Below are 26,772 nucleotides of genomic sequence, written 5' to 3' on the forward strand. Positions count from 1 at the left end.
CTGCGCATTTGCGGCACATCGGTCAGGGCTCCCTTATCTAGTAGATATTTTTATAACAATTATGCATGTCCAGCTTCCTTATATATGTGCATAAATAGATAATTCTACCAGGCCACTAAAACTGGAAAAAAAAAGCCAGACAAGCCCTATTTCCTCAGTGTTTAAATTGTAATTCCTAACCAATTCAGAACAAGCTACAGTGTGTGTATGTCACAGGTTATTGCAAAGAGGCACATTTTCCCACTTGACATCTACCATGTGCCCCTGCCACTGAATATTTCCAGTGTATGACCATACATGCACACATACATGCATACAAAAAGACATATCCTCCCAATAAACACTCACTATAATGAAATGTGCTTACAAATTTTACCACCCACTCTTACAGAATACTTTTTTATAAAAAAAAAAAACCTCTAAAATTCAACATTCTACAATTTATTCTATAATGAACCTTTCTTTTACCATAATTCAGACATTCTTACAAATAGCAAAATCTGCCATGTATGAAATGAAAATTTCACATTTCATTTTCATGAAGTTGATAGGTTATGGTTGCACCCCTCTTTCCAATTTAGCCTATGGCAGCAGATCAATATTTTCTGAAGTTATACACTACAAGACTGATTGCAAATATGTTTGTGAGAACAGAGACTAGAAGGCCAGAAGAAGGAGCCTAAGACAAGGTCTTCGAGATTAAGCAAGAATGTATGTTCTTCTCTTCTCATCATGCCGGCACGCGCACGTTATAAAATCGCCATGTCCACGTGTGCGCGCCGGGAAGCACGCGCAGGTGGACGCACGCGGGCTTCTTTAAAAATCTACCCCTTAGTGATTAGAGCAATGGGCTGAGAACCAGAAAAACCAGAGCTCAAATCCCATTTCCCACACTGACACTACTTGTGCCCCGGGGCAAGTCGCTTTATCTCCCGTTGCCTCAACTACACACCTAAAGGAAAATTTTAAAAGCCCTACGCACGTCAAAGCCAGGAGATACACGCAGAAACAGAGCAAACACGCACCACGTGGATTTTTAAAAAGCATGGGAGTACGCACCTGTCTCCCGGTATGTACACAATTTTTTTTTTCAAAAAAAGGGGAGGGGCATGGATGTGGTATGGGCAGGGCGTGGGCGGGCCTAGATTTCTCCATGAAATCTGCACATAAGTATTTACGCACACAAACGCGCACCAGGGTCTCTTACCGTGTAACTTTACTTCTGCTATGGATAGCGGTTAAGTCCTGAATCAAAACACACTAAAGAGTTTAGCTGGGTTTTAAAGGTTGGAGCTAACAGGATAAAAGGTAGGCTAGTTAACTAGGAGGGTTAGGAAGTCCTATCCCCTGGTATCTTGGCGAACTGGGAACGAACTTGGGAGATTGGTAATTGTGTCAGCAAAAACATGTCTACTAAAATCCCCCCACTTGTGCAATCGAAGCGGCATTTGCACGGCACATGCGTGCATCCATATAAAATTGTACTCACATACAGCCTATTTTATACTGTGCCCGTGTGGCTGTTTCAAAGTTACCATTTTAGGGCCTGATTTATTAAGGCTTTTCTTCCATTCTTTGTGTACAGGGAAAATACTTAGAAAATGAGGGTCTTCATTTGTAAGCTCTTTGGGGCAGGGATTTACTGTACTTGAATTATTAATAATGCTATAAGCCAACTTGAACATTATTTGGACAGGTGGCCTAAAAATCCAAATTATTAGTTAATATTAAATTATTAATGTTAGTTTTTATTATTTCTCGGTACAGGTTTCTCTACTAGACCTGATTTTACCCCATCAAACACAGACTTGCAGTCCTGCTTTTCTTAGGGAAATAAGAATTACAAGGTTGTGTGTGTATGTTGGTAGAATGGAGGTGTGATAAGCTACGGCAGTACAGGGAATTTAGTCAAAACTGATAGCAGAAAATACTGGAGGAGAATTTGCATTCACCAGCCAGGAAGCTGCACTTGCGGTGCACTTGGACTTTCTAACATGACATTGATCCGAAACATAAGAGCTAGTCGACCCTTCAGTGGCTGCAGCAGAAGAAAGTCAAGGTTCTGAAGTGGCCATCAGTCTCCTGACCTCAACATCATTGAGCCACTTTGGGGAGAAGGCAATCATGCAATTCACACTAGACAACAAAAGATTTACAGGATCTGGAAGCTTTTTCCCAAGAGGAATGGGCAGCTTTACCACATGAGAAAATAAAGGGCTTCATTCACAAATATCCAAAAGGACTGCAAGCCATCATTGATGCCAAAGGGGGCAATACACAACATTAAGAACTAAAAGGTATGCAAGCTTTTGAACAGGACCATTTTATTATTTCCCTTACTGCTAAGGTTTGTTTAATAGTAGTGCTATTCTGTAATGCATAATAGTTTAATCTGAAACGCATTCAAAATAACAGACGTGTTTTGTTTGATCACTCATGTTTTCTTAAAATGCTACACATCTTACATCTCAACAAATTATGCAAACTTGCCATATAATTGCCGCAGATTTTTGAAAAATCTGCCACAGCAAACTGGGGGATCTGGTAATTGTAAACTGTAATGAACATATATATTTTTGGAATAGGCAGCATATAAGTGTGATAAAAAAATAAAAACAAATATAAATCAGTAAATATGATATACAGTATTTTGTGAAACACTTATAAGCTCACCTGCTTCCAGAAATAGAAATGACCTGTCGAGTACTGAAAAAATATATTTTTTTTAATAAATGATCTAAAATATTTCTGCAATTTTGCTCTGAATTTTGTGCAGTCTCTCTCTCTCTATATATATATATAGTATATATAGTAATTATATATATATATATATAGTATTTAGAAACTACTCTCTACTCCTGCCAGTTCAGTCATGTACACATTTTTTAATTCCATCTCTGAACACCTTGTACACCTTCTACCCACTCGCTCCTGATGTATTTTGGCTCCTATCCTAACACTTCGAACCACCATTCCTTCTCCCTCTTCATGCTCACCATCAATTTTCTCTTCCTTAGCATATTAAGGAGAAAATCACTTCGATCTGCCTCCTCACAGCTCAATATTTATTTCCAGAAGGCCTCAGTGTTCTCAAATTAATCATTCATTTTCAGGGGGAACAGATGACTTTGAATCAGTTCAGAGACAGATACTACAACAGGCTATTACATCAAACACTAGGAGCACGGAGAGGAGAGGATCACCTTGCTGGTGGCTGGAAAGAATCAGTAAGTGCTACTTGGAAAAAATTTTTAAACTTAAAAGTATTGGGGAGAAGTAAACTATTGGAGTATGTTATTTTGTGTGTTTGTGAGTTTTGTTTTAAATAGTCAGAAAGTCAGGAAACAAACAGAAGTTCGTGAGTTTGTATTTCTCAACCCTCCCACCCAACCCCAGCTCATCCTTTAATTTATAGGCAGGTGTCACTTTCACACTTAAAAATTGTTTTTTTTAAATCAGCTTTTTAACAAACTCAGAAATTCCCCACACCTTATATCAAGAGTTTGATCATTCCCTAGTAGTTCACTACCATATATATAGTGAATACACAAAAACATTAAAAGGAGCCAAATCGTATGCAATCCTACACCCATAGCAAACTAAAACTTAACTAGGAACTGAAAAAATTTAAGATGAAGGCAGCAGTCCAGCAGCAAGTGGAGGGCCTCCCAGTCTTTTGCATCAAGTGTCACATGTATGATTTTTTTTTATCTGCTGGTGAGAAGTTGTATGTGTGCATCCGATACAAAGAGCTCCTGTCTCTCAAAGAATGAGACCAATCTCTGGAGGCTAGAGTGGCAGACCTGGAGGAGCTGAGGCAGAGAGGTATATAGATGAGACTTTCAGGGACATAGTAGGCAAGTCCCAACTCCAGTCTGGCATCCCTGATGCTGCCTTGGAAGAGGAAGGTCTCATAATCCCAGTTTTCACCCATTTTATGTTTTCCAGGTTATTCTACCCTGTTCATTGTAAAACAAGACTTTGTCTCTGTTATTTTTTGGCTGGTTGTAATGTAAACCGAAGTGATAATTAATCTTGTTAATTGAACCTCGGTATATAAAAAGTTATAAATAAATAAATAAATAATCGGAGAGTATCAATCTGGTGCAGCAGGAAATGATCCTGTAGCAAGGACCTGCTCTCCAGGTAGTGCATTGTCCTCTTACACCAAGGATGTTTCTCCCAAGGAGGAAAGGGTTAGGTTGCCGTCATAGTTGGTGATTCGATTATTAGGAATGTAGACAAGCTGGGTGGCTGGTGGGTGTGAGGATCACCTAGAAACATGCCTAGCAGGTGAGAATGTGGCGGACCTCATTGATCACATAGATAAGATTTTAAGACAGTGCTGGGTAAGCTGTCAATGTACATGTGGGCACCAACGACATAGAAAAATGTGGGAGGGAGGTTCTGGAAGCCAAATTTAGGCTCTTAGGTAGAAAGCTGAAGTCCAGAACCTCAGAGGCAGGCAGAGCTCCGGAGTCTCAATGCGTGGATGAGACAATGATGCAGGGAAGAGGGATTCAATTTTGTAAGGAACTGAGGAACCTTTTGGGGAAGGGGGAATCTTTTCCGAAGGGAAAGGCAGCTCCTTAACTAGGGGGGAACCAGGCCTGCTGGCGCTAACCTTTAAAAAGGAGATAGAGCAGCTTTTAAACTAGAACAAAGGGGAAAGCAGACAGTCGCTCAGCAGTGCATGCTTCAGAGGGAGGTATCTTAAAGGATACTAATGAAACATTAGAGTTAGGGCAACCAATAATAAGAGGTTCCAATAATAAGAAAAGTAGTCCAAGTGCCTATAATTAAAAACTCACCTGATCTAAAAGATTCCAATTTATCCCTGTCTACTGAAAAGCAGAATATAAATACAAACAAAAAAAACTCACTTTGAAATGTATGGATGCTATTGCCAGAAGTCTAAGAAGTAAGATGGGAGAATTAGAGTGTATAGAGTGAATGACGACAGACTTAATTGGCATCTCAGAGACATGGTGGAAAGAGGATTACATTCAGGTACTGTAGGCATTTCACTGTTGCCAGAGGCCTTACAATCTAAGGGCTTGATTTACACTAAGGATTTTCTTCCATTCTATGTCTATGGGAAAAATGCTTAGTAAATGAGCCCCTAAGTTTGCACCCGAGACAATGGACAATGAAGTGACTTGGCTAAGGTCACAAGGAGTGTGTCATTGAGATTTAACTCTGGCTTCCCTGGTTTGCAACCTGCTGCTCTAACCACTAGGCTACTTCTTCACTTTGACTGAAGATGTGCTAAGACCTGAGGATGAGAAGCAAAACAGATACTGAAGCAAGTCTCTTGGGTCAAAGGAGAAGAGGTCCAGTTGGCTGGTCTTAAATCAAGTTAAGACCCTCTTCCTTTAAAAATATAGGATCTTCTGGTGGAAATCAGAACATTCTCCTCTTTGGGCAGGAGTAAGGAGGAAGCCACTGCTTGGGTACTTCCCAGGTGCTTGCAGCCTGGCTTGATCACTGTTGAAAACAGGATGCTGGATTTGATGGACCCTTGGTCTGACCCAGTATGGCAATTTCTTATGTTTTTATGTTCAACATCCATGCCATGAGGATAAGCAATAGCTGGTTTAGATGGCAGTGCCTGTCTTCCTATTGTGTAATGAGATCTGAGACATTCCCAGTGGAATAGGAGACTGACTTAACGCACTATACCACCACAATTGCTGTGCCCAGGCTGGCCCTATTGGGATTATCCTTGCCTTATCTCAAAGGAATGTAGATAGTCCTGGTGATCAGAGGAATCAGCAGAGAGAAGATCAATGCTTCAGTTTAGCACAAAAGCATTGGGACCTGATTATAGCTGCTCAGAAACATGGAGCAAAACGTGTCAAACTTTCTGTTGTTTTCTGAGGTGAACAGGTCAATCACCGGTTTTCCCCAACAAATTGACTATGATTCCTTGATTCAGGGCTGACTTGTGTCGTTGTAACACTTTGTTGAGGCAGTCTGCCAATATATTCTGGATTCCCAGGTTGCCTGGAGATGGGCTTTGTAAAGTCCTACCCACAACCAGATTTGGAAGGCATAAAATCCTGTACTTCCCTGCTTGTTTTCATAAAACATGGCCACTTGGTTGTCCCATCTGGATCAAGATTCTCTATCCTGAAAGAAGGTGAAAGAATGCCCTTAGAGCATAGCAAACAGCTCACAGCTCCAGGTGGTTGATTTATAGATTCTCCACTAGGGACCCTGGCTCCACATCACTACAGCTTGCATCCCCACCATCACCCCTTGGTGGAGGCATCTGCAGACAGTGTCATTTGATGTAGTGGAACATGCACCTTTAGAACTTTTGGATTCATCCACTTCTGAAGGGATACAAGCACCCTAGAGATCACTGATATTTGCTGAATAAAGGCTAAGAGTTGATTCCACTGGCTCTGAAGGCCCCACTGAAGATCCCACATGTGTAGAGGAGCCAAAGAAACCACATACACTGCAGCAGTCATGTGTCCGAGAAGAAACATGACCAAACTTGCTGACGCTTGGTCTTCTTGAAGGAGACATCTTACCAGGCTTCTCAGCAATGTGGCTCTTTCAAAAGGAAGAAATGCTTTCTCCACAAGCAAATCTATCCAGCCTGCTATGAAATGAATTCTTTGAGCCTGAACCAGACTTGACTTGGCAAAGATAACCAGGAAACCCAGGGACTAAGTCTTCACAAGACACTCTAGAACTCCTGATGGGGATGGACCCATCACTAGCCAATCATCCAGGTATGGGAACACACAGATTCCCTATGACAAAGCTGTGCCACCACTACCACAAGGCATTTTGTGAATATCCTCAGGGCCAGAGAGGGGAGCACACTGTATTAGTAGTGTGCATTCTTCACCTCAAACCAAAGAACTTCTGATGGGCGGGGTGAATAGGGCTGCATGCATATACATCTTTCAGTTTCAAAGCACACATCCAATCCCTGGGTTGATCAAAAGAGGGAAACATCTGGAGGAAGTTCATCTTGAAACTCTCCCTCACCAACAATTTGTTCAGTCTCCGCAAGACCTGTGTAGGTCTTATTCCCCACCCACTTTGACTTCTTTGGGGGGAGGGGGAATCAGTAAATACCTGTAATAGTATCCTTAAGCACAGTCTGAGGAGGGGACAAATTCAACTGCCTTCTTCTGCAGAATTGAGTCCACTTCCAGTTGTAGTTGGTCAGACTCAGAAGGGTCAGAGACAAAGACTGTAGTCTTGGGTCAGAAGAGAAGCATAATTGGTAACCATGCTTCAAAATTTTCTCTCTCCTTATTGTATATATTAAAAGAAGAATTTTTGGAGATTCTTACTCTATTCAAAAGGAGAAGGTACCATTGACCCTTAACAGAGCAACTGTTTGGCCAATTTATAAAAAGAGAAATTTGTCAGTAACATTACCAATGAATTATCGCCCTCTCTCTAATCTGTCCACATTGAGTACACTTCTGGAAAAGGGACTATAATCCCAGTTTTCAAAATTTCTTAATGATAATATTTTACAAACCAATCAATTGGGTTTCGGCAGAGACTCTCCTCCTTTCTATATCGAATTATTTGCTTCAAGAGTTTGATAAAAAAGAAGTCATGATTGCCCTTTTCTTAAATGTGTCATCGGCTTTTCACTCTGTTTCTCACACTTTGTTGTTGAAGGGATTAAAGGAAACAGGAATTGGAGGTGTAGTTCATGATTAGTTTAGGTCTTACTTGGGATTGTGACAACAGGTTTGTTTTTCTGGAACCCAATCAGATTGGTTTGGATTATTCTGTGGAATGCCATAAGGCTTCGTGCTCTCCGCTGGGAACATATTTCACCATTGTTGCAAGAGGTGCATTGGCTCTCAGTGAAATATAGAATTAGATTTAAGATTTTGGTCCTGATATTTAAGGCCATGAAAATCAATGGTCCAACCTTTCTATCCAAATGACTAAGCCTTTATACCCCTACTCATACTTTGCGGTCTTAGGGTAAGGATTTCTTAGTAGTTCCAACAATTAAAGCTGCTCGGTTACAAGAAACACATTCATGTGCCTTTTATATAAATGGGTCTACATTATGAAACGTATTGCAGCAATATTTGTAAACAATAGATGATATTAAAAGTCTATAGGAAGCAGTTGAAGGCCTATTTGTTTACCTTAGCATTTAAACATTCAGAAAGTAGGTAAAGTGCCATGTGGTTGATGGCTGGGAACTATTGTTTTTAATCCTGTTTTAGTTTAATGAGAAAGTGTTGTTTAAATTATGTTTTAATATGTTTAATTATATTGTATTGTTTATTTTAAATTGTGATCTGTTTAGCACAGAGTTTTGATATAGATGCAATATAAACATTTCTAAAAATAAATAAATTAGACATTACAGGAAGAAGAACTGAACCTCTCCCCGTACCAGAGAAAACAGGTCTCAAAATTGTTTTAAAAAAATCAAAGTATACAGATAAATTTTTAGAGGAGCACAAGTGCCGATAAACAAGCGTATTAAGATATGCTTAATTTTATATCGTGCGTATCATTTAAAATGTCCCTGCTGCGCGTATATGCATATTTTAATAACATGCATATTTTAATAACATGCTCGCACAAGTGACCATGGGGGGGGAGGGGGGAGAAAGAGAAAGAGAATATGAAACTTTATGTATCTCCCACTGTAAGAAGGGCACTTTCAACTCAGGGTGTTTTTGTTTGGTTTGTTTTTTTTGGGGGGGGGGGGGCCAGTGTTATAACAGTCTACAGACCCTTGTGTGCTAGGCAGACCAATGTAACACCACCACACCCCAAACAACCTACCCTGAGTTGAAAGTGTCCCTCTTACAGTAGGAGATATATAAAGTCTTATTGTCTCTCTAATAGAGGCACTCTATCTCTCTCTCCCCCCTCACATGTTCAGGACCCCACTGGCTCAAAATCTCCAGCCTTTCACCTCATCAGGACCAGCAGTAAAGTTATGCAGGTAACATGGCAAGGCGTGCCATGATTAGCCTTTGAAAAATTTGAGGTTATGCGCGTAAATCTTGGCCCCTGCCCCAGAACACCCATGCCCTGCTCCTTTTCTGCCTCCTTATTCTTGATACATACGCAGGTATGTATGCACGTTCTTCCCGGCTTCTAAAAATTTGTGTTTGCGTACGGCCCACGTTCGTGTGTATGGGGCCATTTTTGTGCAAGCAACGCTTTTAAAATCTACTTGTTAGGCTACATCTGCTGCTGAGATTTTGGCTGACACCTTTTCCTCTCTCAACTTCAGATGGGCAGCAGAAGATGGGAGGAACTCGATACTGAAAAGAGCAGAAGAGTTGTCTGAAAGAATGGACATTTGTAGGGAAAATACTGGCATTGGGCAGGGACCAGTTGGTCCCCCACCACAACTGAGCAATTGCAAGATGGATGGATGGATATTCTTTAATCAGAGCCACCATCTCTTGAACTTTGCAATACATAGAACACCCACAAGACAATCATGCATGTCCTCTCAGATGCTACTTGCTGACAGCCAACAAGTAATTGAGTTCCTATAGAAGTGGCCAAAGTTGTGGACACATTATCAAAAGTTTTGTAAGCAGAATATATGATGTACTTCTCACATTCCATCATGTTTGTCACCGATCAGCCGAAGCCCACCTCCTCTGGATCTGTCAAATCCTTCAGAGGCTTTAGCTTTTGCACACATTCGTGCAGATACTGCACTAAGTAGAGCTAGTGAGCTGACAACAGTACTCAGAATGGACCCCTAGAAAACCTTTTTCCCAAATATTCCAACAAATTTGAGTCCTTCCTAGGAAGCGTGCTGAGTGTTCATAAGTGCATTTATCATGTTTTAACACTGACTCCACTATTACAGAGTAGTGGGGAAGATGGACAATGCCAAAACCTGTAGAAACTTTGATCCTCTATTTTAAATCCAGTATCTGGGCCACTGGCAGGAATGATGTCGATGTCTTCCATATTGTTATATGGAGACCCAAAAGGATCTTGCGAACTGGGATAGCCACAGAATCCTCTGAAAGTTGAAGAAACTGAAGCAGCCCAAAGATATATGTTTTCAGGTCCTTTTCTTTCTGGACAATGAAGAAGGTCAGCGTCTTTGTCAGCTTATCGAAGAACCTGAAATAGCAGAGATTCTCCAGAGAAGCATGCTGAGCAAATCAGGTAGGGGATCCAAAGAAATCTCCATAGAATCTTCCTCCTCTCCCAACCATGGTGAAATGCCAAGCCATGACCCTTTAGAGAATAAGAATGACTGAGGAGAAGAAATATCTGTATGAATTCAGAATGGACAGAGTCCATATCATCCCTTTTTGATTTGAAAAGGTCTTCCCTAGAAGAGGATAATCCATCACCCCACAGTGAGGATTTACTACTAGCTCTTGAGGAGAGGCACAAACACTGGTGTGAAACTTTGGGTGGCCCTACTATGTGTGAAAATTTCCTCCATATTTGAAGGAAGAGTTTCTAATTTCCCTCTCTGGTCTCTCCAGCACTTTAGGAAACAAATTCTTCACTAGCTCTGATAGTTATGCCCCCATGTTGGAGAACCTTCTGTGTTGGAGAGATATTCTCTTCAGAAACCCAGATTAGTTTATTATCACTAGACACAAGCACTGTTCAGTGCAGAGGCATTGCTAGGTATTTAGACTTGGGCCCATGCAGTCTCCCCTTAAGATTGTGAAAATTAAATTCAACGACACAAGCAGACTCCTTCCCCACCAACCAACCCCACTCCCACTCTCCAGGAGCACAATGTTATAAAAACACAGGGCACTAGTGTTACTCAGATTCTGCTGGTCTTATGAGGACAATTTAAGAAATCAGCACAAACTATACTGGAAAAGCCAAGGGGATACACTGCACTGGTTGATCCATCCACGATCAGTTTTGTGCTGCAGTTTCTTTGTTCTACTTGGTGAGGCACTTCTTGTTTTCACACAATTATTTAACCCTCCAGCACCTCTCTCCATATAACAAAAAATAAATTGACATAGAATATACAAAAACTTAACACTGAAAATTACATAACTCTAGCAGCCATCCCATCTATGTCCTTCCCACCTTAATCTCCTACTACCCATCACCTCTAATTGACCCTTATTCATTCATACATACATTCTTTAATACAATGAAATAACCACACGCACAAATATTGGATAAAAAGGCTGCAGCTTTATTAACAATATATACAGACCCCTAGATAAAGTGGTACCTGAGCCAGTATGGCAGTTCCCAAAGACAGGGCTACACCATCATCTCCGCTGCCCGCTATAGTAACTGAGCAAGGCAGCATGGAACCTGGGCCCCCGCTGCCTTGTCCCCAAGGAAGGGGGCCCTGACCTTTGGTGTACAGAATGCCCCTGCTCTGTACCGCCTGAGGCGCCAGTTGACTGCTGACCCAGACCATGATGCCCACATGCACCATGTGTAAAATGCCCCTACCGGCCCGTGTAACCGCTTCCCCCCTTCTGTTGCAACATTAACCCTATTACACATTTCACCATCATTTATTTATTTATTTAGCCTTCCAAATGAAGATCACAATGGTTTACATCATGACATACATAAGAATTGACAAATACTATCACTTAATGTGTTCATATAACATACAGTTTAAAGATAGACATATGTTGACTAAAGTTCTCAGGAGCACATATGCTGACTAATGTTATGCAGGGATAATCTACCATTTTAACTCAATATATTGGTGGGATATAAGGGTGGTGGAAAAGAAAGTTTCGGTTTCAGTTTTATTTATTTGGGAGGGGTTAGGATGTGATGTGGTACTGAGAGTTGGAAAGTGATGTGGTACTGAGTTCACTAGTTAGGTTCTTAATGAAATTGTCCATGTAGGAGTAAGTACTGAGATCAGAAAAGTTTAAGTTGAGTTATAGGCATTTTGAAATAACCATGTTTTTAGGTCCCATTTGAGTTTGTTTCTGGAGTCAGTCGTATGGTCTCAGGTAAAGAGTTCCATAGTCTAGGGCCTGCTATGGAGAACAAACGGTCTCTTATTTTTGATAGATGCGTATTCTGTAATGATGGCACAGCTAGTAATCCTTTGTTTTGAGATCTTAATGATCTCTGTGGCTTGTATGGGTGGAACGTTACCCCAACCAGACCAGCGTTGTTACAGTATGTATTAATGTTAGGACCTTGTAATGGATTCAGGATTGCACAGGTAGCCAATGAAGAGCAATCAGTGATTGTGAGATGTGATCGAATTTCCTGGAACCTGTTAAGAGTCTAGCTGTGGCATTTTGTAATAGTTGTATTTTTCTTTTTAGAAGACAGTTAGGTACTCTGAGTAGAAGTGAGTTGCAGTAGTCTAGATTTGAAAAAATGAGGGTTTGCAGGACCATGCGGAAGTCTGTGTGAGTCAGCAATGGTTTCAGTCTATGTAGTAAGCGCAGTTTAGCATAGCCTGATTTGACTGTTTATGTACTTTTCCATTATTAGGTTCTCCTCAATCTGTATTCCTAAATCCCGCACTTGGTCGGAGGGTGTACTATTGAAGTTACCCAGGTCTAGTGTCTGTGGAGTCATTATAGGTGAATTTCTTAACTGAATGATTTCAGTTTTTTGCGTTTAGAGTTAGTTTAACTTGAATAAGTCATATGTGTTGCAAGAGTCAGTATTGTTACTTTCAACGGAGAAGGTGCGTGGTATGTACAACTGAATGTCATTGGCATATAGGTAGGTGGTGATTCCTAGATCAGATAGTAATTTACATAGGGGAAGCATGTAGATGTTGAATAGAGTTGCAGAAAGTGCTGACACCTGCCTTGATTGGGAAGGTGTCAGACAAATGGTCGCCCACTTTGACTTGGAATGTCCTTTTTGATAGGAAGGAGGTGAACCACTTTAATACATCGCTGTCAATTCTGATTTTTCTCAGCTGATGGCCTCACTGGAGTCCCGCCAGCCGGGCGCAACCAGGCCATCATGCGCGGCACATGGTTACGTGGTAGGCTCCGGGCACAGGGGCGCCGGCTTACATATTTCCAATCATAGGACTTTAGGCCGATTCTAGATCAACATACAAATTATCTTAAAATACAATATGCAAACTTTTGAAACCACAGAGGTCCCTTCTTCAGATGTCATATTAGAGTTATTATTTACATGTGAAGAACAAACCTATGAGGTTTCAGTAGCTCATGTATAACCTTTCTAGATAATACTTACAAGGGACAGAAAAGGGAGGAGGAAGTCTAGAGTAGACACTTCAGAGAACATTCAGACAACAACAACAAGGACTGAACTATACAGTCTGGGTAAACAAATAAGTGTGGGGGTAGCTTGCTTATTGCGGTGGTTACTACCCTAAACCAATTAACCCTGATACTTCACTTTGAATGCATATACATCGTTACTCTCTGCTTCAACGGCAGGGAGAAATGTGGAAAAGAGGATTTACATTCAGACAACATCCAACAAGGCATTAATCTGTGCAGTCTGGGTAATCAAGCATCGGGGTAACTTGCTTGATGCGGCGGTTACTACCCTTAACCATTAAGCCTTATGCTCACCTTTGATGCAACTCCAACATTACTCTCTGCATCAATGGCAGGGGTTGGCAGGAAATTTGACTCAAATAGTTACCAACAAGGGTCCTGAACTTGGTGGTCGATGAAACAGCCAAGTATGGGAAAATGTGTGTGGGAGCTTGCTGGGCAGACTGGATGGGCCGATTGGTCTTTTTCTGCCGTGATTTCTATGTTTCTATGTAAAACAATGGCTCTGCTGATTGGAGGGGAGGGGCTGGAAAAATAAACAGAACAGCAATTTGAAATCTGGGGCACTAGCCAATAGATTTGTGGCATAAGCTCTGTGTGCTATGGCTAGCAATGCCCCTGGTTCAGTGAAAATAAATATTTGAAACTGGGTGTCACAGTTGGCAAGGGGTGGGGATAAACTCAGTAAGGAAACATTTCTTCACAGAAAAGATGGGATCTAAGTGGAGGTGCTGGAGGTAAAAGCTGTTCTGAAATTAAAGTAGTCATGGAACAAAGCAGTGATAAATCAAGGGTAAAACCAAACCTCAAGCAGAGGCTACAGTACTCTGGTAGACAGGAGATATGGGCAGACTAAATGTGCCTTGTAATCTTTATTTGCCTTTATATTATGAGCTTCTAAGTGAATCCTTGATTCAAAATCTCAATAATGAAAGAAAAGGGTCAGCATATACACCCAGTATTTTCTAGTGCATAATCATTAATGACAGAGCTGCAATATAAAATCAATGACTAAAACTTTGGGGTCCATTTATTCTGTTCTTCAAAGTCATTGAATCTACATGATTCAAACAGTTAAGGCCATCTGTCCTAACTCACTGTGCACATACTTCTTATGCATGACAATGAAAGGATTTCCAAGTTAATTTCTTTCTGCTTCTAACATTTTCACATTTATAATCAACTGATTTAATTAACTTTTCTATAGCATTCATCCAAGCATATAATATGGTAAATAATTTCAATGCTTGTGAAAATAATGGGAGTAAAGTGAAATATGTTCAGTAAAAAAAAAAAAAAAAGTAGTCCTCTATGGAAAAGAGATTCCAGAGGAAAGTTGCAAGTAAGGAAAGCCCACTTTGATTTTATTATTTACTTTTTTACTAAATGACCTTAGGCAAGCCACTATACTTTCCTGTGCTCTGAATTTAAATTATTTGTGAAAGGGGAACTGTAACCATGTAAATTAAATCTACAGTGCAGTGTACACCGATGGCATTACCATAAATATGTTTGATAACTGTTAAGACTGCATCCCAGATGTGGACCTTAGATGATCATAGAATTATAACGCCAATCACATAGGAATCCTTACAATGTTCAGGCCTGTGATGCCCAATTCCAGGATGCAGAAAACTATTAAATCAAAATATGTTGAAAGACAGATGGACGTACCAGCTGCTTCCAAAAAATGGTTTGTTTGGATTTTCTTTATAGAGGGCTATCTGAAAATCAGAATCCAATGTGGCTAAAAGTAAGTGTGTTCTTCCACAAATCGTGTTACTTTTAGCCGCACTGAGGGAAGGCATTCCTGTGGGTGTGTTTAGGTAAGGGGAGGAAAATATTCATATAGATTGCATTTTCAACTCCATGCTTGTACTTTTCCAGCAATATTCTACCCACCGAAAAGAAAGTACAAGCGTCCACAGGTACTTATAAAAAAAAAGTAGAATACTGACAAAAGAAGCCATAAACTACAGCATGTCATAAGGCATCATTACATTCTGCATGACTGAAACGGTATATCTCTATTATGGTGTCTAACCGATGTGAAGAATGTATAAAATTTACCAAAATACAATGGTTAATAGTATTAAATAAGCATAAATAATTTATAGAGGGCAAGTACTACCTGAAAAGAATGCATTTGGGAAGCCTTCTAAGTAAAAGTGAAACACCAGGCAACAAAATGATTATGAAATTAGTAATGCTAAAAAAGCAGAGTTGCTTACCTGTAATAGGTGTTCTCCTAGAACAGCAGGATGTTAGTCCTCACATGTGGGTGACATCATCAGATGGAGACCGGCACAGAAAAGTTCTGTCAAAGTTTCTAGAACTTTGACTAGGCACACTGAGCATGCTCAGCATGCCGCTATCCATGCAGGGTCCCTCTTCAATCTCGTAATATAGAAGTCACAATAAAATAAAATAACAAACCATTAGAAACCCAACTCCATGGGGTGGAGGGTGGGTTTCCTGTTACAGGTAAGCAACTCTGCTTTCTCCTACGACAAGCAGGATAGTAGTCCTCACATGTGGGTGTATACCTAGCTACAGACTGCTCTCGTACACAGCAGTGGCACACAGCACTTAACTAGGTGCCAACAGGCACAACAAACTAGTGCTGGTGGCAACAGAGGGAGCCAGCCTGAATCCGAACAAGGGACATAAGGTCGGAAGATTTGGGTTTAATTGCTAAAAAGGTTCTGAAGGACTGACTGACCGAAATGGCTGTCATGTTGACCCTCTCCGTCCAAGCAGTAATGTGACGTGAAGATGTGGCGAGAACTCCAGGTTGCAGCCTTGCATATTTCATCCATGGGGACCACATGCAAGGGGGCCACCAAAGCTGCCATGGCCCAAATGGAATAAGTTTTGACATGGCCACCCAGCTATAGACCCGCCTGCGTGTAACAGAAAGAGATGCAGTCCACAAGCCAGTTAGACAAGGTCTGCTTGGATACAGCAACTCCCAATCTATTTTTGTCGAAAGAAGTGAAGCGTTGTGTCAACTGTCTATGGCCTGCTGTTCACTCCAGATAGAACGCTAAGGCCCTTTTGCAATCCAGGCTGTGCAGAATTCGCTCACCCCAGTGCGAACGAGGCTTAGGAAGGAAGGTTGGTAAGACAATGGACTAATTAAGATGGAAATCAGTGGGAGCTCAAGATGGCCACCGTGTGAGGAACACTGTGAAAACTCCCCTCTCCAAAGTTCTTATTTCTTGCATTATTTCCTCATCAAAATGCCTCATATGAAGCGGAAAGCCAAGTTGAGGGGCAACATTACTAGCTCCCCATTGCTTGACTTCATCAGCCCCGGATTGACGGGGTTTTTCCCAGCTACGCCACTCACGAATCCAGGTGTCTTGGTTGCTGCGGGGAATGACGCTGAGTGAACGCCGTCCCCACTGACCGAAGAAGTATCCTTAAGCCCCAATCACGCTTTCCCCTCCTCCTCACCGCAGCCTGCCCATGACCTCGGATCGCTTACCAACTTCCCTGGAGGTGAGTCTGGTAGATCTGAATTTGGAATGCATGGTGACCACTTCTGCTGGAAAATTACATCATCTGGATGATTTTGGAAACTGCTGAAGGGACAGTCATGCTATGAAGGTAACAGAAACGGCCGCTCTCCCAGCAATGGACCTAATATCGGCCCCATTAGGAGACTTGGGAGGGGGCATTGTTTTGAGTGGAGGCGGTGCAGCCTCGAACGTCTTGGGTTTGACTATGGGACTTATTAAATCCCCCGAGGTTACCTTAGAGGTAGTGTGGAAAGCTCTCATCTCTCTTGAAACCTCCATTTCCCCTCTAACTAAAGCTACCTTAGAAACTAGCCATCATGTTCTGACAAATGCAAATTTGATTTCTTCATATGGTACTAAACTGGAGGCACTGGACACTCAGCTTGTTTCAGTTGAGAAAGTCCAAAATGCTCTTGTTCAATCAAATCAGATTTCTTCTAAGAAGCTGGAAAACATTGAAAATTCTTTGCGGAATCATAATTTGAGGGTTTTAAATTTTCCTGTTATAAAATTGATTTCTTGTTCCGATTTGTTCAAGAGTTATATTTCTCATGTTCTAAAAATGCCAGCCGCAGCAATGCCAGTAATATCAAAGCCCTATTTTTTACCTAAGTCAGAAGGTGGTCCTGCTGGCAGTCTCTCAAAAGACTCCTCTTTAAATCTTACCGATTTACTTAAATCATCACACGAGACAGAGGTCTCCAATAGAGGAACCTTTTGGTATCTTTTGTTTTCTTGTTAGACAAACGCCATCCTTAGATTTTTCTTTCGCAATCTGGCGTTATTTTATGATCCTTAATCAAATATACAAGCAAAAAGGAAAACCAATGAGGAAAAATAAATCTAATATACAGGAAGTTAGTATCAGAAAAATTGTGCTCTGTATCAAATAATCCACAGGCTCTTGCTCACAATGGGCTTCAACTAGCATCATATACTTTTCCCATATATACAAAACCTAACCAAAAAGCTTTTATTTTATTGACCACTTAAGTCCTAAAACAATTTCCTAAAACTTTCTTCTAATACTTATCTTTTATCAAAACAATTTTCCTTTCTCAATTTCCAACCTCTCAAACGGGTGCTTAAAACTTAATCCCACAGATCTCCCAACACTGACAATGTTTCGGCACTATGCCTTCTTCAGGAGAACTAAATTTATCATCTATATTGACCATCCAGGCTCAAATTTAACCTAAAAATTAGGCAGAAAACACCTGGATGGTCAATATAGAGGATGGGATCAAGGAGGAGAGCTGTGCGAGATAGGCTGGTAGCAGTGGCAGAAAAAGGCTCAGTGGATTGGGAGGGGGAACCCAAGATGTCTGACGGGCTTGAGCACTCACCCCCTTCTGCCATGTGGTCCCAGCATGGCCTCTTGAGCAGGCCTCTCTAATCTCTTGCTTTGCATACTTGCTGCACCTAGTAGTGAGGGATACCCTAGGGCTGGGGCACAAGGACCACAGTTTCCAGTCCTGAAGGACCTGATAGAGAAGAGCAGGAAAATAAGAGGTCATTTTCATCTAAACATGAAGGGTGGGCAGTTTCTCCATGAGAACATAAGAACATAAGAAATTTCCATATTGGGACAGACCAAGGGTCCATCAAGCCTAGCATCCTGTTTTCAACAGTGGCCAATCCAGCCTACAAGTACTTGGCAAGTACCCAAAAACGAAATAAATCACACACTACTGATGCTAGTAATAGCAGTAGCTATTTTCTAAGTTAACTTGATTAATAGCAGGTAATGGACTTCTCCTCCAAGAACTTATCCAAACCGTTTTTAAACACAGCTACACTAACTGCACTAACCACATCCCCTGGCAACAAATTCCAGAGTTTAATTGTGCGTTGAGTGAAAAAGAATTTTCTCCGATTAGTTTTAAATGTGCTACATGCTAACTTCATGGAGTGCCCCCTAGCCCTTCTATTATCCTAAAGAGTAAATAACCAATTTCCATTTACCCGCCAATCTGACCAGCCCTACCCTCTTTAATTTTTCCTCATAGGGGAGCTGTTCCATCCCCTGTATCATTTTAGTCATCCGTCTCTGTACCTTTCTCCATCGCAACTATATCTTTGAGATGCGGCGACCAGAACTGTACACTGTTTTCAAGTTGTGGTCTTACCATAAATCGATAAAGAGGCATTATAACATCCTCCGTTTTATTCACCATTCCCTTCCTAATAATTCCTAATATTGTTTGCTTTTTTGATTGCCACAGCTCACTGAGCCGACGATTTCAAAGTATTATCCACCATGATGCCTAGATAGATCTCTTTCCTGGGCAGTAGCTCCTAATATGGAACCTAACACCCAGAGTTCATGGAAAGCCTTTTACTAGGCTTTTCAGAATTTCCATTTGAGCAGCAAGATTACTGAAAGTACCTTGGGGGTCTTTCTACCACCCTGTCTAGCTACTACGCCACAGATGTTCTACCTTAGAGTGATCTTACCACTCTGTGTGGCTGCTTTGCATCTCATGATGCTTTGGGGTCTTCATGTCACTCTTTATGCTGATTTGGCCCTCTATCACAACCTTGGCGGCTTTCATGCTGCTTATGAAGCTTTGTTCCCCCTTCATGGTGCCTTGATCTGTTCATTCCACATCTGGTGCCACTTTGCCCCTCTCGTGCAGCCTTAGGGGCATTCATGTTGTTAGTGCTCTTTGTCTCAACTTTGGAACCTTGGAGTGTTCTGGTCACTCTTGCTGCTGCTTTTATCCTTTGATGCTGGTCTTCGAGAATTCCTCCCATTTTGGTGCCACACTCACAGTCGAAGAGTTGGCATGCCTACACCCTTCTAATTAGGTCTATCCTATCAGTTTCATTAGAAATGATTTAAAACTACAATTTGAGAGCCCAAAATAGGCTGCATTGCTTCCTCGTTGAATATAATGGGGAAAGAACAAACTTTTTTTTTTTCATTTCAAACAAACCAAATGAATGACTGCAACCTACAAAATGAATAAACAAATCAAACCAATTTTTTTGCTGTGCACATGCCTAATATCTTACATCATAATAAGAGTATGTCATGCCTCATTCATTATGATGAAACATTGGAGAAAGGTCATTAAAATTTTACTACTATCCATGTAACCTGAAGGTTAGCTAATAAAAATAGTAAAATAATATAAACCAATCAAATTTCAGCAAAACAATTCTGTAGCGAAAACATTGAATCATCATCTGTTTGTTTAGTTCTTCAGCTGGGCACTTATGCTGTGATGGTGACACAGTGACACTATCCTTCATCAGAAGTGGTTACCGAGAGAAAAATTTCTCCAAAGACACCTGTCAATACAATTTTCATGCTGGCCTGGTGGTGCCACAGCAGTGCCCTACACTGCCATGAAGAGCATCTGGGTTTGATTCCCAGGTCATCTCTTGCAGTGCCCTGATCACCTGGGCTGAGGATGCTGTTAAGGTAGTGCTCACAGCCCCTGAGAAGAGGGAGTCTCAGTTTCATACAATGGCCAACACTTAGTAGTCAAATTTAGGATGCATGATTGCAGGGTTCCAGAACAAGCTCTGCTGCAAGATCTCCTCTCACCTGGACAAGGACCACCACTGCTCTGATTGGGCTATATGAGTTAGGAGACGGATATAACAGAGGGAAAATATTCTTGGATAGTTGCAAATTAAAGCTCCTAGTGCTATAGTCTAACAGAGGCTGGTTCCAATTGAGCTAGAAGCCCAAAGCAGCAGTAAGAAATTGTCATATCAACAAAAAAAACACACACATACAATTGCAACATGTGTATATAAAAGAGGATGAGGAGAAGCAGAAGAGGACATGGGGAGGGGAAAGGAATATGTGGACAAGTGACAGATTGTAGGCAACTGGGGAAAGAAACAAAAGGAAAAGATAGAAGTGTGAGAAACTGAGATGACAAACAACAAGAGATAGCAGTATGACAACACACATTTTGCAGGGTACACCCAAGCATGCATTTGTCTGGATACACAGTTATATCAAAATGCTAAAATAACATACTACCCTATCCTACAGTGAATAGAAATATATATCTATTCCTATATAGATCTATACAGTATATTGATGTGCAGTTTCAGTATTTCCCCTTTTATTTTAAACTTCCATAAACCATTGTTTGGAATACAGTGATATGATACGATACATCAAACTGATTGCTACCCTAATAAGACTACAAGAAGAAGAAAATTATCCTTTATTTTTCTTACCAGAGGTGTTGCCAGATTCCTCAAAATCAATATTTCCAAGGTGCAGTACACCAGCTACCACACGAAAAAGATCAAGTTTTTCCGCATCATCCAAACCAATCTTTCTCATAGCTATGCACATTCGGTTAAAATCTCCATGGTCATCCAATAGTGGGTCTTTCAAGGAACCTTGTTTAAGGTACTGCAAAATGACAACAAAGGGTATCTAATTCGCCAAATGATTATAAAACAAAATAAATTATAAATAAGATTATACACGGGATACATGCTTTTTTTCCATGAAGGACCTATGCAAGAGGCAGAGCATAGGAGGAATTCCTTACTGGATAGGTCCTTTTGAGAACAGCACATGATGGCAAGATCTCACACATGTACCACTTTTTGTCATCAAGCAGAATATAAAGTGGTAAAAAAATAATTTAACAGATGCCATATCATTATTTTAAGAATTTTCTTTTAACGACAAGCTTACCACGTGAAATTTAAATCCTTAAAGAGGTGAGCAAAAGAATATTTTATTGCTAGCTTCATGAGCAATCTTAAATATTTGTTTGTAGCCAAAGTATTAGCAACTGTATTTCTTTTGAGAGAGAGAGAGAGAGAGGAAGACACTGATTTCCATGCAGCCAAAAAGGGACAAAGCAAACATGCAAGATAAGTCCTCTGGGTGTTAAGATACAAAACAAATATTTGTAATACATACGCAGACTAAATGAAAACAGGCTGGAAACTGAGAAGCGTGCGGTTATCTCATACTAACAATATGACATGCATTCTACAAAGGAAAAACACTCCACAGAGCATGTCTAAGAATGCACTAAAACTAAACTCAGTGTTTGGATTTATATAAAAAGGATCACCTCATCTTCCTGATAATATAAAGGGAAAAACAAACAAAAAAAATAATTTAAGTAATTGCACTGTTCAGTTGTATCTCCTGCAATATATATGAATACAAAATAGTTAAATAATTCCACAGAGAGAATAACAGATTTCAAGTTAAAAGAATTCATTTTTCAATTAAGGCTCTACACAAACAGAAAGTAATGTAAAACAACATAAAAACTGCAGGTATCTTGGTAGAGGGTCCCCAAATCCAGTTCTAGAGAACCTCCAATAAGCCTGGGGTTTCGCATAAGCAAAGTGGACAAATTAACCTCTTTTTTGCCAGAGCAAATTAACGCAAACATATTTCATGACTATTCGTTGGGGATTGTCTTGAAAATTAGGTTTTCTTCAGGGGTCTGTAGAAGCTGAAATTTGAGAACCACAGTTCTAAGTTAACAAAATGCCCTCAAGCCTCCATTTTTTTTTTATTTTTTTTTAGGACATAGCTGCAGAGCAATACCAATGCTCTGTTCTTGCACTGTACTTATTTGTGATTGCAAGAAGCCTCAGGGGGATTCGGGTGTAAACCAAGCATAGCATTAATTATACTTAGAACTGAAACTAAGAATTATTTTCTGTGCTCAATGAGCGTCGAACGAAAAACAAAAAACAATGCTGTTAGCAACCTGCAAGTGGTAAACAAGCAACGTGTGGTTGCTAGAAAGAGCGCACCGGCGTTAGATAAGAGAATGTGTGTGCAGCGTTTTGTTTTGCTCATGGTATGTTACTTGCTGGCTGTAAGACATGTCAGTCAGCCCAGCCATGGTAATTAGATGGGGAAGTACTGCATGGTTTACTTCTTTAAACACATTTTTTCCCCAGAAAAAAAAAATGGTATCTTATGGCTGAATTTTCAAAAATGTTTATATGTATAAAATAGTTTTGTGTATGTAAATGGGTTTTTGAAAATTGCCCTGGGGGGTGACGGGGGGGGGGGGATAAATGTGTAGAAGTGATTCCACATATATTTTACGCATACAAAGAGGCATTCTGGGGCCGGAGGGAGCAAAGTTGAGGCAGAGATATAAAGCATTTACCCAAATACTTTAAATTTCTGAAAAAATGCACATAAATCTACTCAGTCACATTTACACCTACTAACAAGTAAGTGTAAATGTGTACCTATATTACAGTGTTTTCCTTGCATACCCTCTAGTTTTCTAAGCTGAATTTGCAAATTCAGGATGAAATCTGCATCTACTTTCTACACACAGACTTTAGCCCTAACAGCACTATTATAAAATTATCCTCCTAATGTATAATTTTAGTCAGGCAAGACTAATAAGATTATGTACAGCATACAATTAATCGCTTAGAAATAGAGCAGCCTACCTCAGGACTTTTGCGATTCTGCAGAATCTGCTTATCTGTTTCTTTCGATGCAAAGTACCTAGTGCAGCCACGATTTAAATACTATGTAAAGAAAAAATAAAAATACAAATATATTGTAAAGACTATATAAACTAGGCTGAATAAAATAAACAGGAATGGAACCAAATAGATGAGGTTTGAATAATCTATAAGCACAGCATTATCCATAAGCAGATGAAAGTATTATGTTCAATTAGAATGAAAGAGTGCTTTTAGAGAGAGAAAAAACAGACATGAAAACCTATGGTCCTGTAGTGTAAAACATCCCTGCCTTTGGCACATTGTTACACTAACAAACCTTTTTCTCTTAACCTCCACATCTTCTTCTCTTTTGCCCTCTAACCCTTCCAGCCTCAACTCCTCCCATACTAACAGCAGAACTGCATGATCAGGGATTCTAAAATTACTCCACGACTTATCTGCCAGGTATGAAATTTACTTGTCATATACTGCTGCCTTCTGCTCCCCCTCCCCTCGCCCCCTAGCAATGATGCGTTTTGGGGAGGGAAAGGCAGGAGAACATGGCAAGTGCACCCCACCTACCCCAATGCAGCCCTCTCACGCTACTCCTCCACCCCACCCTACCCAGATCCAGTCCTCTCTCCTCCTTCCTCCCTCCCTCTCCCCTTAAATCCTTTTTTACTCCCTTCTCCCCTCTCGCCTCCCCCTGCAGCCTTCTCTCTCTCTCCAACTTTCCCTTACTCTCAACCAACCTACTCCCTTCCTAGATCTGACATCTTGAAAAGTGGTGCAAAGCCCACATTAAAAGTATCTGCAAACTTTGTCCCAAAGTGGACAGTTTGAAATTTGCTTCCCTAATGGACTCAAAGCAGAAGTATTATCCCTATTAAACTGTTCTCAGATATGGTTCTCTGCTAAGATAGTAAGAAGTATGTCCCCTACTTAGCAAATACCAACAGTTGCTTCAACATTCATAGTTTGGATGGGAGACTCCAAGGTGGTTTTAAGTTCTTATGAAATCACATCCCAAGGTTGTTTGACCATAGATTACCATGTCCAAATCAACAGTGTTTGAAAAGAATAGAAAACTATATAAGGATATTATCACAACTTAAGGAATAAAATTGCTATCATTGAGCTATTTAAAACAAGACACACTTCTTGACAAGTCCTTTGAGCTCCACCTAGCAAACAATTCTAAAGTTATTTCTTCTGTCTCCTGCTATGAGAAATATTTATTGCCTTGTTATTTTTAATCTAAAGCAATTTTCATGGCACATGTTCTACATTCTTTTTCCAATGTTTTCTATGAACAGTCCTTTTGACCATAACACACCATTTAAGGACTTTTGAACTTTTTTGTTTGCACCTGACTGAATTTCTGTTCCCAATGTATAGATTTGTATTACTATTTTATTGCTTGTACTATTTAACATTTTTCTGTACTTTTTTTTCTACAGCTGTACTTTGCCTGTTTATAACAATTTGCGGTGTGTGCTATTTTGCATCTTTGTCATCAAAATTATTCAATGGTTTGTAGCTGTTTTCACATTCTTTCCTACATAGGTGGTGTTCAAACAAATGACTTCCCTCGAAACAGGTACTGGGATCAATTTAATTGTTTGGAGCACATTTAAATGTTTTTTCTCTGGGCATTCATTCATTGCTGCTCTCTTTAATTTTCATATGTTATAATAAATGTATTCTCTGATTTGCCAAACGTTTCTTCCCTGATCATATGTATCTTAAATCTTGTTCCTGGACTTGTTGCTTAAACATGCTTGAACATGCTTTGCTTTTGGACTTAGCCATAGGAGAAGTCCTGTGATTTTTCCCTAATGTTTGCAAATCATTACCCTCGGACCATAGACGTCAGGGCCCAGCGTTGGCTGTCTGAATCCAAACTCCCCTTTTTGCCCCTGCCGAATCGGAGAACAATTTTGCAGTTACATCAAAAGCATCAAGGCTAACTGGTTAAGAGTAGTAATCCATATCCCTTCTGTTAAGGATAGTAACTGCTCCTCCATGAAGGTTACCCCATGCACCCTTTTTCTTCATTTCCAACCTCTAGCCTTTAGGGATCCACAGTGTTGATCCCATGCCCTTTTGAATTTGTTTGTTTTCATCTTCATCGCCTCTTCTGGAAGGGCATTCCAGGCATCCACCACCCTCTGTGTGAAGAAATATTTCCCGATGTTGGTTCTCAGTCATTCTCCCTGGAACTTCATTGCGTGACCCCTACTTCTACAGTTTCCTTTCCAATCGAAAAGGTTTGAAGTTCATGCATCAGTTAGAAAACTTTCAGGTATCTGAAGGTCAGTACCATATCTCCCCTGCACCTCTCTCTTCCAGGGTTTACATATTTAGATCCTTCAGTTTCTCCTCATAAGTCTTCTGATACAGACCAGACACCATTTTGATCACCCTTCCTTGGACCACCACCGTCCTGTCTCTCCTATTTGAAATACGGTCTTCAGAACTGAACACAGTACTCAAGGTGAAGCCTCACCAAGGATCTGTACAATGTATCACCACCTCCTTTTTTCTGCTGGTTATTCCTCTCTCTATGCAGCCCAGCACTCTTGTAGTTTTAGCTATCATCTTGTCACATTGCTTCACCACCTTCAAATCACCAGACACTATCACTCTAAGGTCCCTCTCTCAGTCTGTGCACATTAATCTTTCATCACTCATCATATACATCTTTTTTGGATTACCGCACCCCAGATGCATGACTCTGCATTTCTTGGCACTGAATCCCAGCTGCCAAATCTTCAAGCACTCTTCAAGCTTTCTTAAATCACTTTTCATTCTCTCTACTCCTTCAGACATGTCCACTCTGTTGCAAATCTTAATACCATCCGCAAATAGACAAACTTTACCTTCTATCCCTTCCACAATGTCGCTCACAATAATACTGAACACAGCTGGTCCCAAAATCAATCCTTGTGGCACTCCACTTAACACCAGTCTCTCTTCAGAGTAGGTTCAATTTACCATTACAGTGTCTCCTGTCAATCAGTTTATAATCCACTCCACCACCTTGACGCCCACTCCCAAGCCTCTTATGCGGGACCGTATCAAAGGCTTTGCTAAAATCCAAATAAATCACACTGAGCACTTTTCCTTAATCCAATTTTCTAGTCACCTAATCAAATAAATCAATCAGATTTGTCTGTCAGGACCTTCCCCTGGTGAATCTATGCTGCCTCCAGTCCAGCAATTTACCAGATTGTAGACAGTTCACTATCCTTCCTTTCAGCAGTCTCCATTAATTTTCCCACCACCAAGGTGAGGATAACTGCAGCTTCCAGTCTCTTGTCTGCTATCACTCTTGTGAAGCAGGACCACCACTACTCTTCTCCAATCTTACGGCACTATTCCCGTTTCCAGGGATCTATTGAACAGGTCTTTCAGCGGACCCGCCAGCACATCTCCAAGTTTCTGTAGTATCCTGGGATGTACCACAACCGGTCCCCATGGCCTTTTGCACTTTCAGTTTTCCTAGCTCTTCCCATATATTTTCTCTTTAAACACAGTTTTGTCCACCCCATCTCCCCCAATTTATGGTCTTAACCAGCAACAGTCCT

General features: G+C 40.6%; 1 protein-coding gene across 7 annotated transcripts in view; it reads right to left on the reverse strand.

The window, feature by feature from the left end:
• MYO6 (myosin VI) overlaps nt 1–26,772 on the reverse strand; it is a 527,529-nt gene that overhangs the window by 307,969 nt on the left and 192,788 nt on the right. For all 7 annotated transcript variants that reach the window (XM_029595584.1, XM_029595582.1, XM_029595583.1 and 4 more), the window contains exons 10-11: nt 23,183–23,263; nt 20,963–21,143 (exon numbers count right to left, since the gene is read on the reverse strand). In XM_029595584.1, coding sequence (XP_029451444.1) covers nt 20,963–21,143; nt 23,183–23,263 — 262 coding nt within the window. The remainder of the gene's footprint in view (nt 1–20,962; nt 21,144–23,182; nt 23,264–26,772) is intronic.

Source organism: Rhinatrema bivittatum, chromosome 3 (assembly GCF_901001135.1).
Source record: "Rhinatrema bivittatum chromosome 3, aRhiBiv1.1, whole genome shotgun sequence".
NCBI lineage: Eukaryota > Metazoa > Chordata > Amphibia > Gymnophiona > Rhinatrematidae > Rhinatrema > Rhinatrema bivittatum.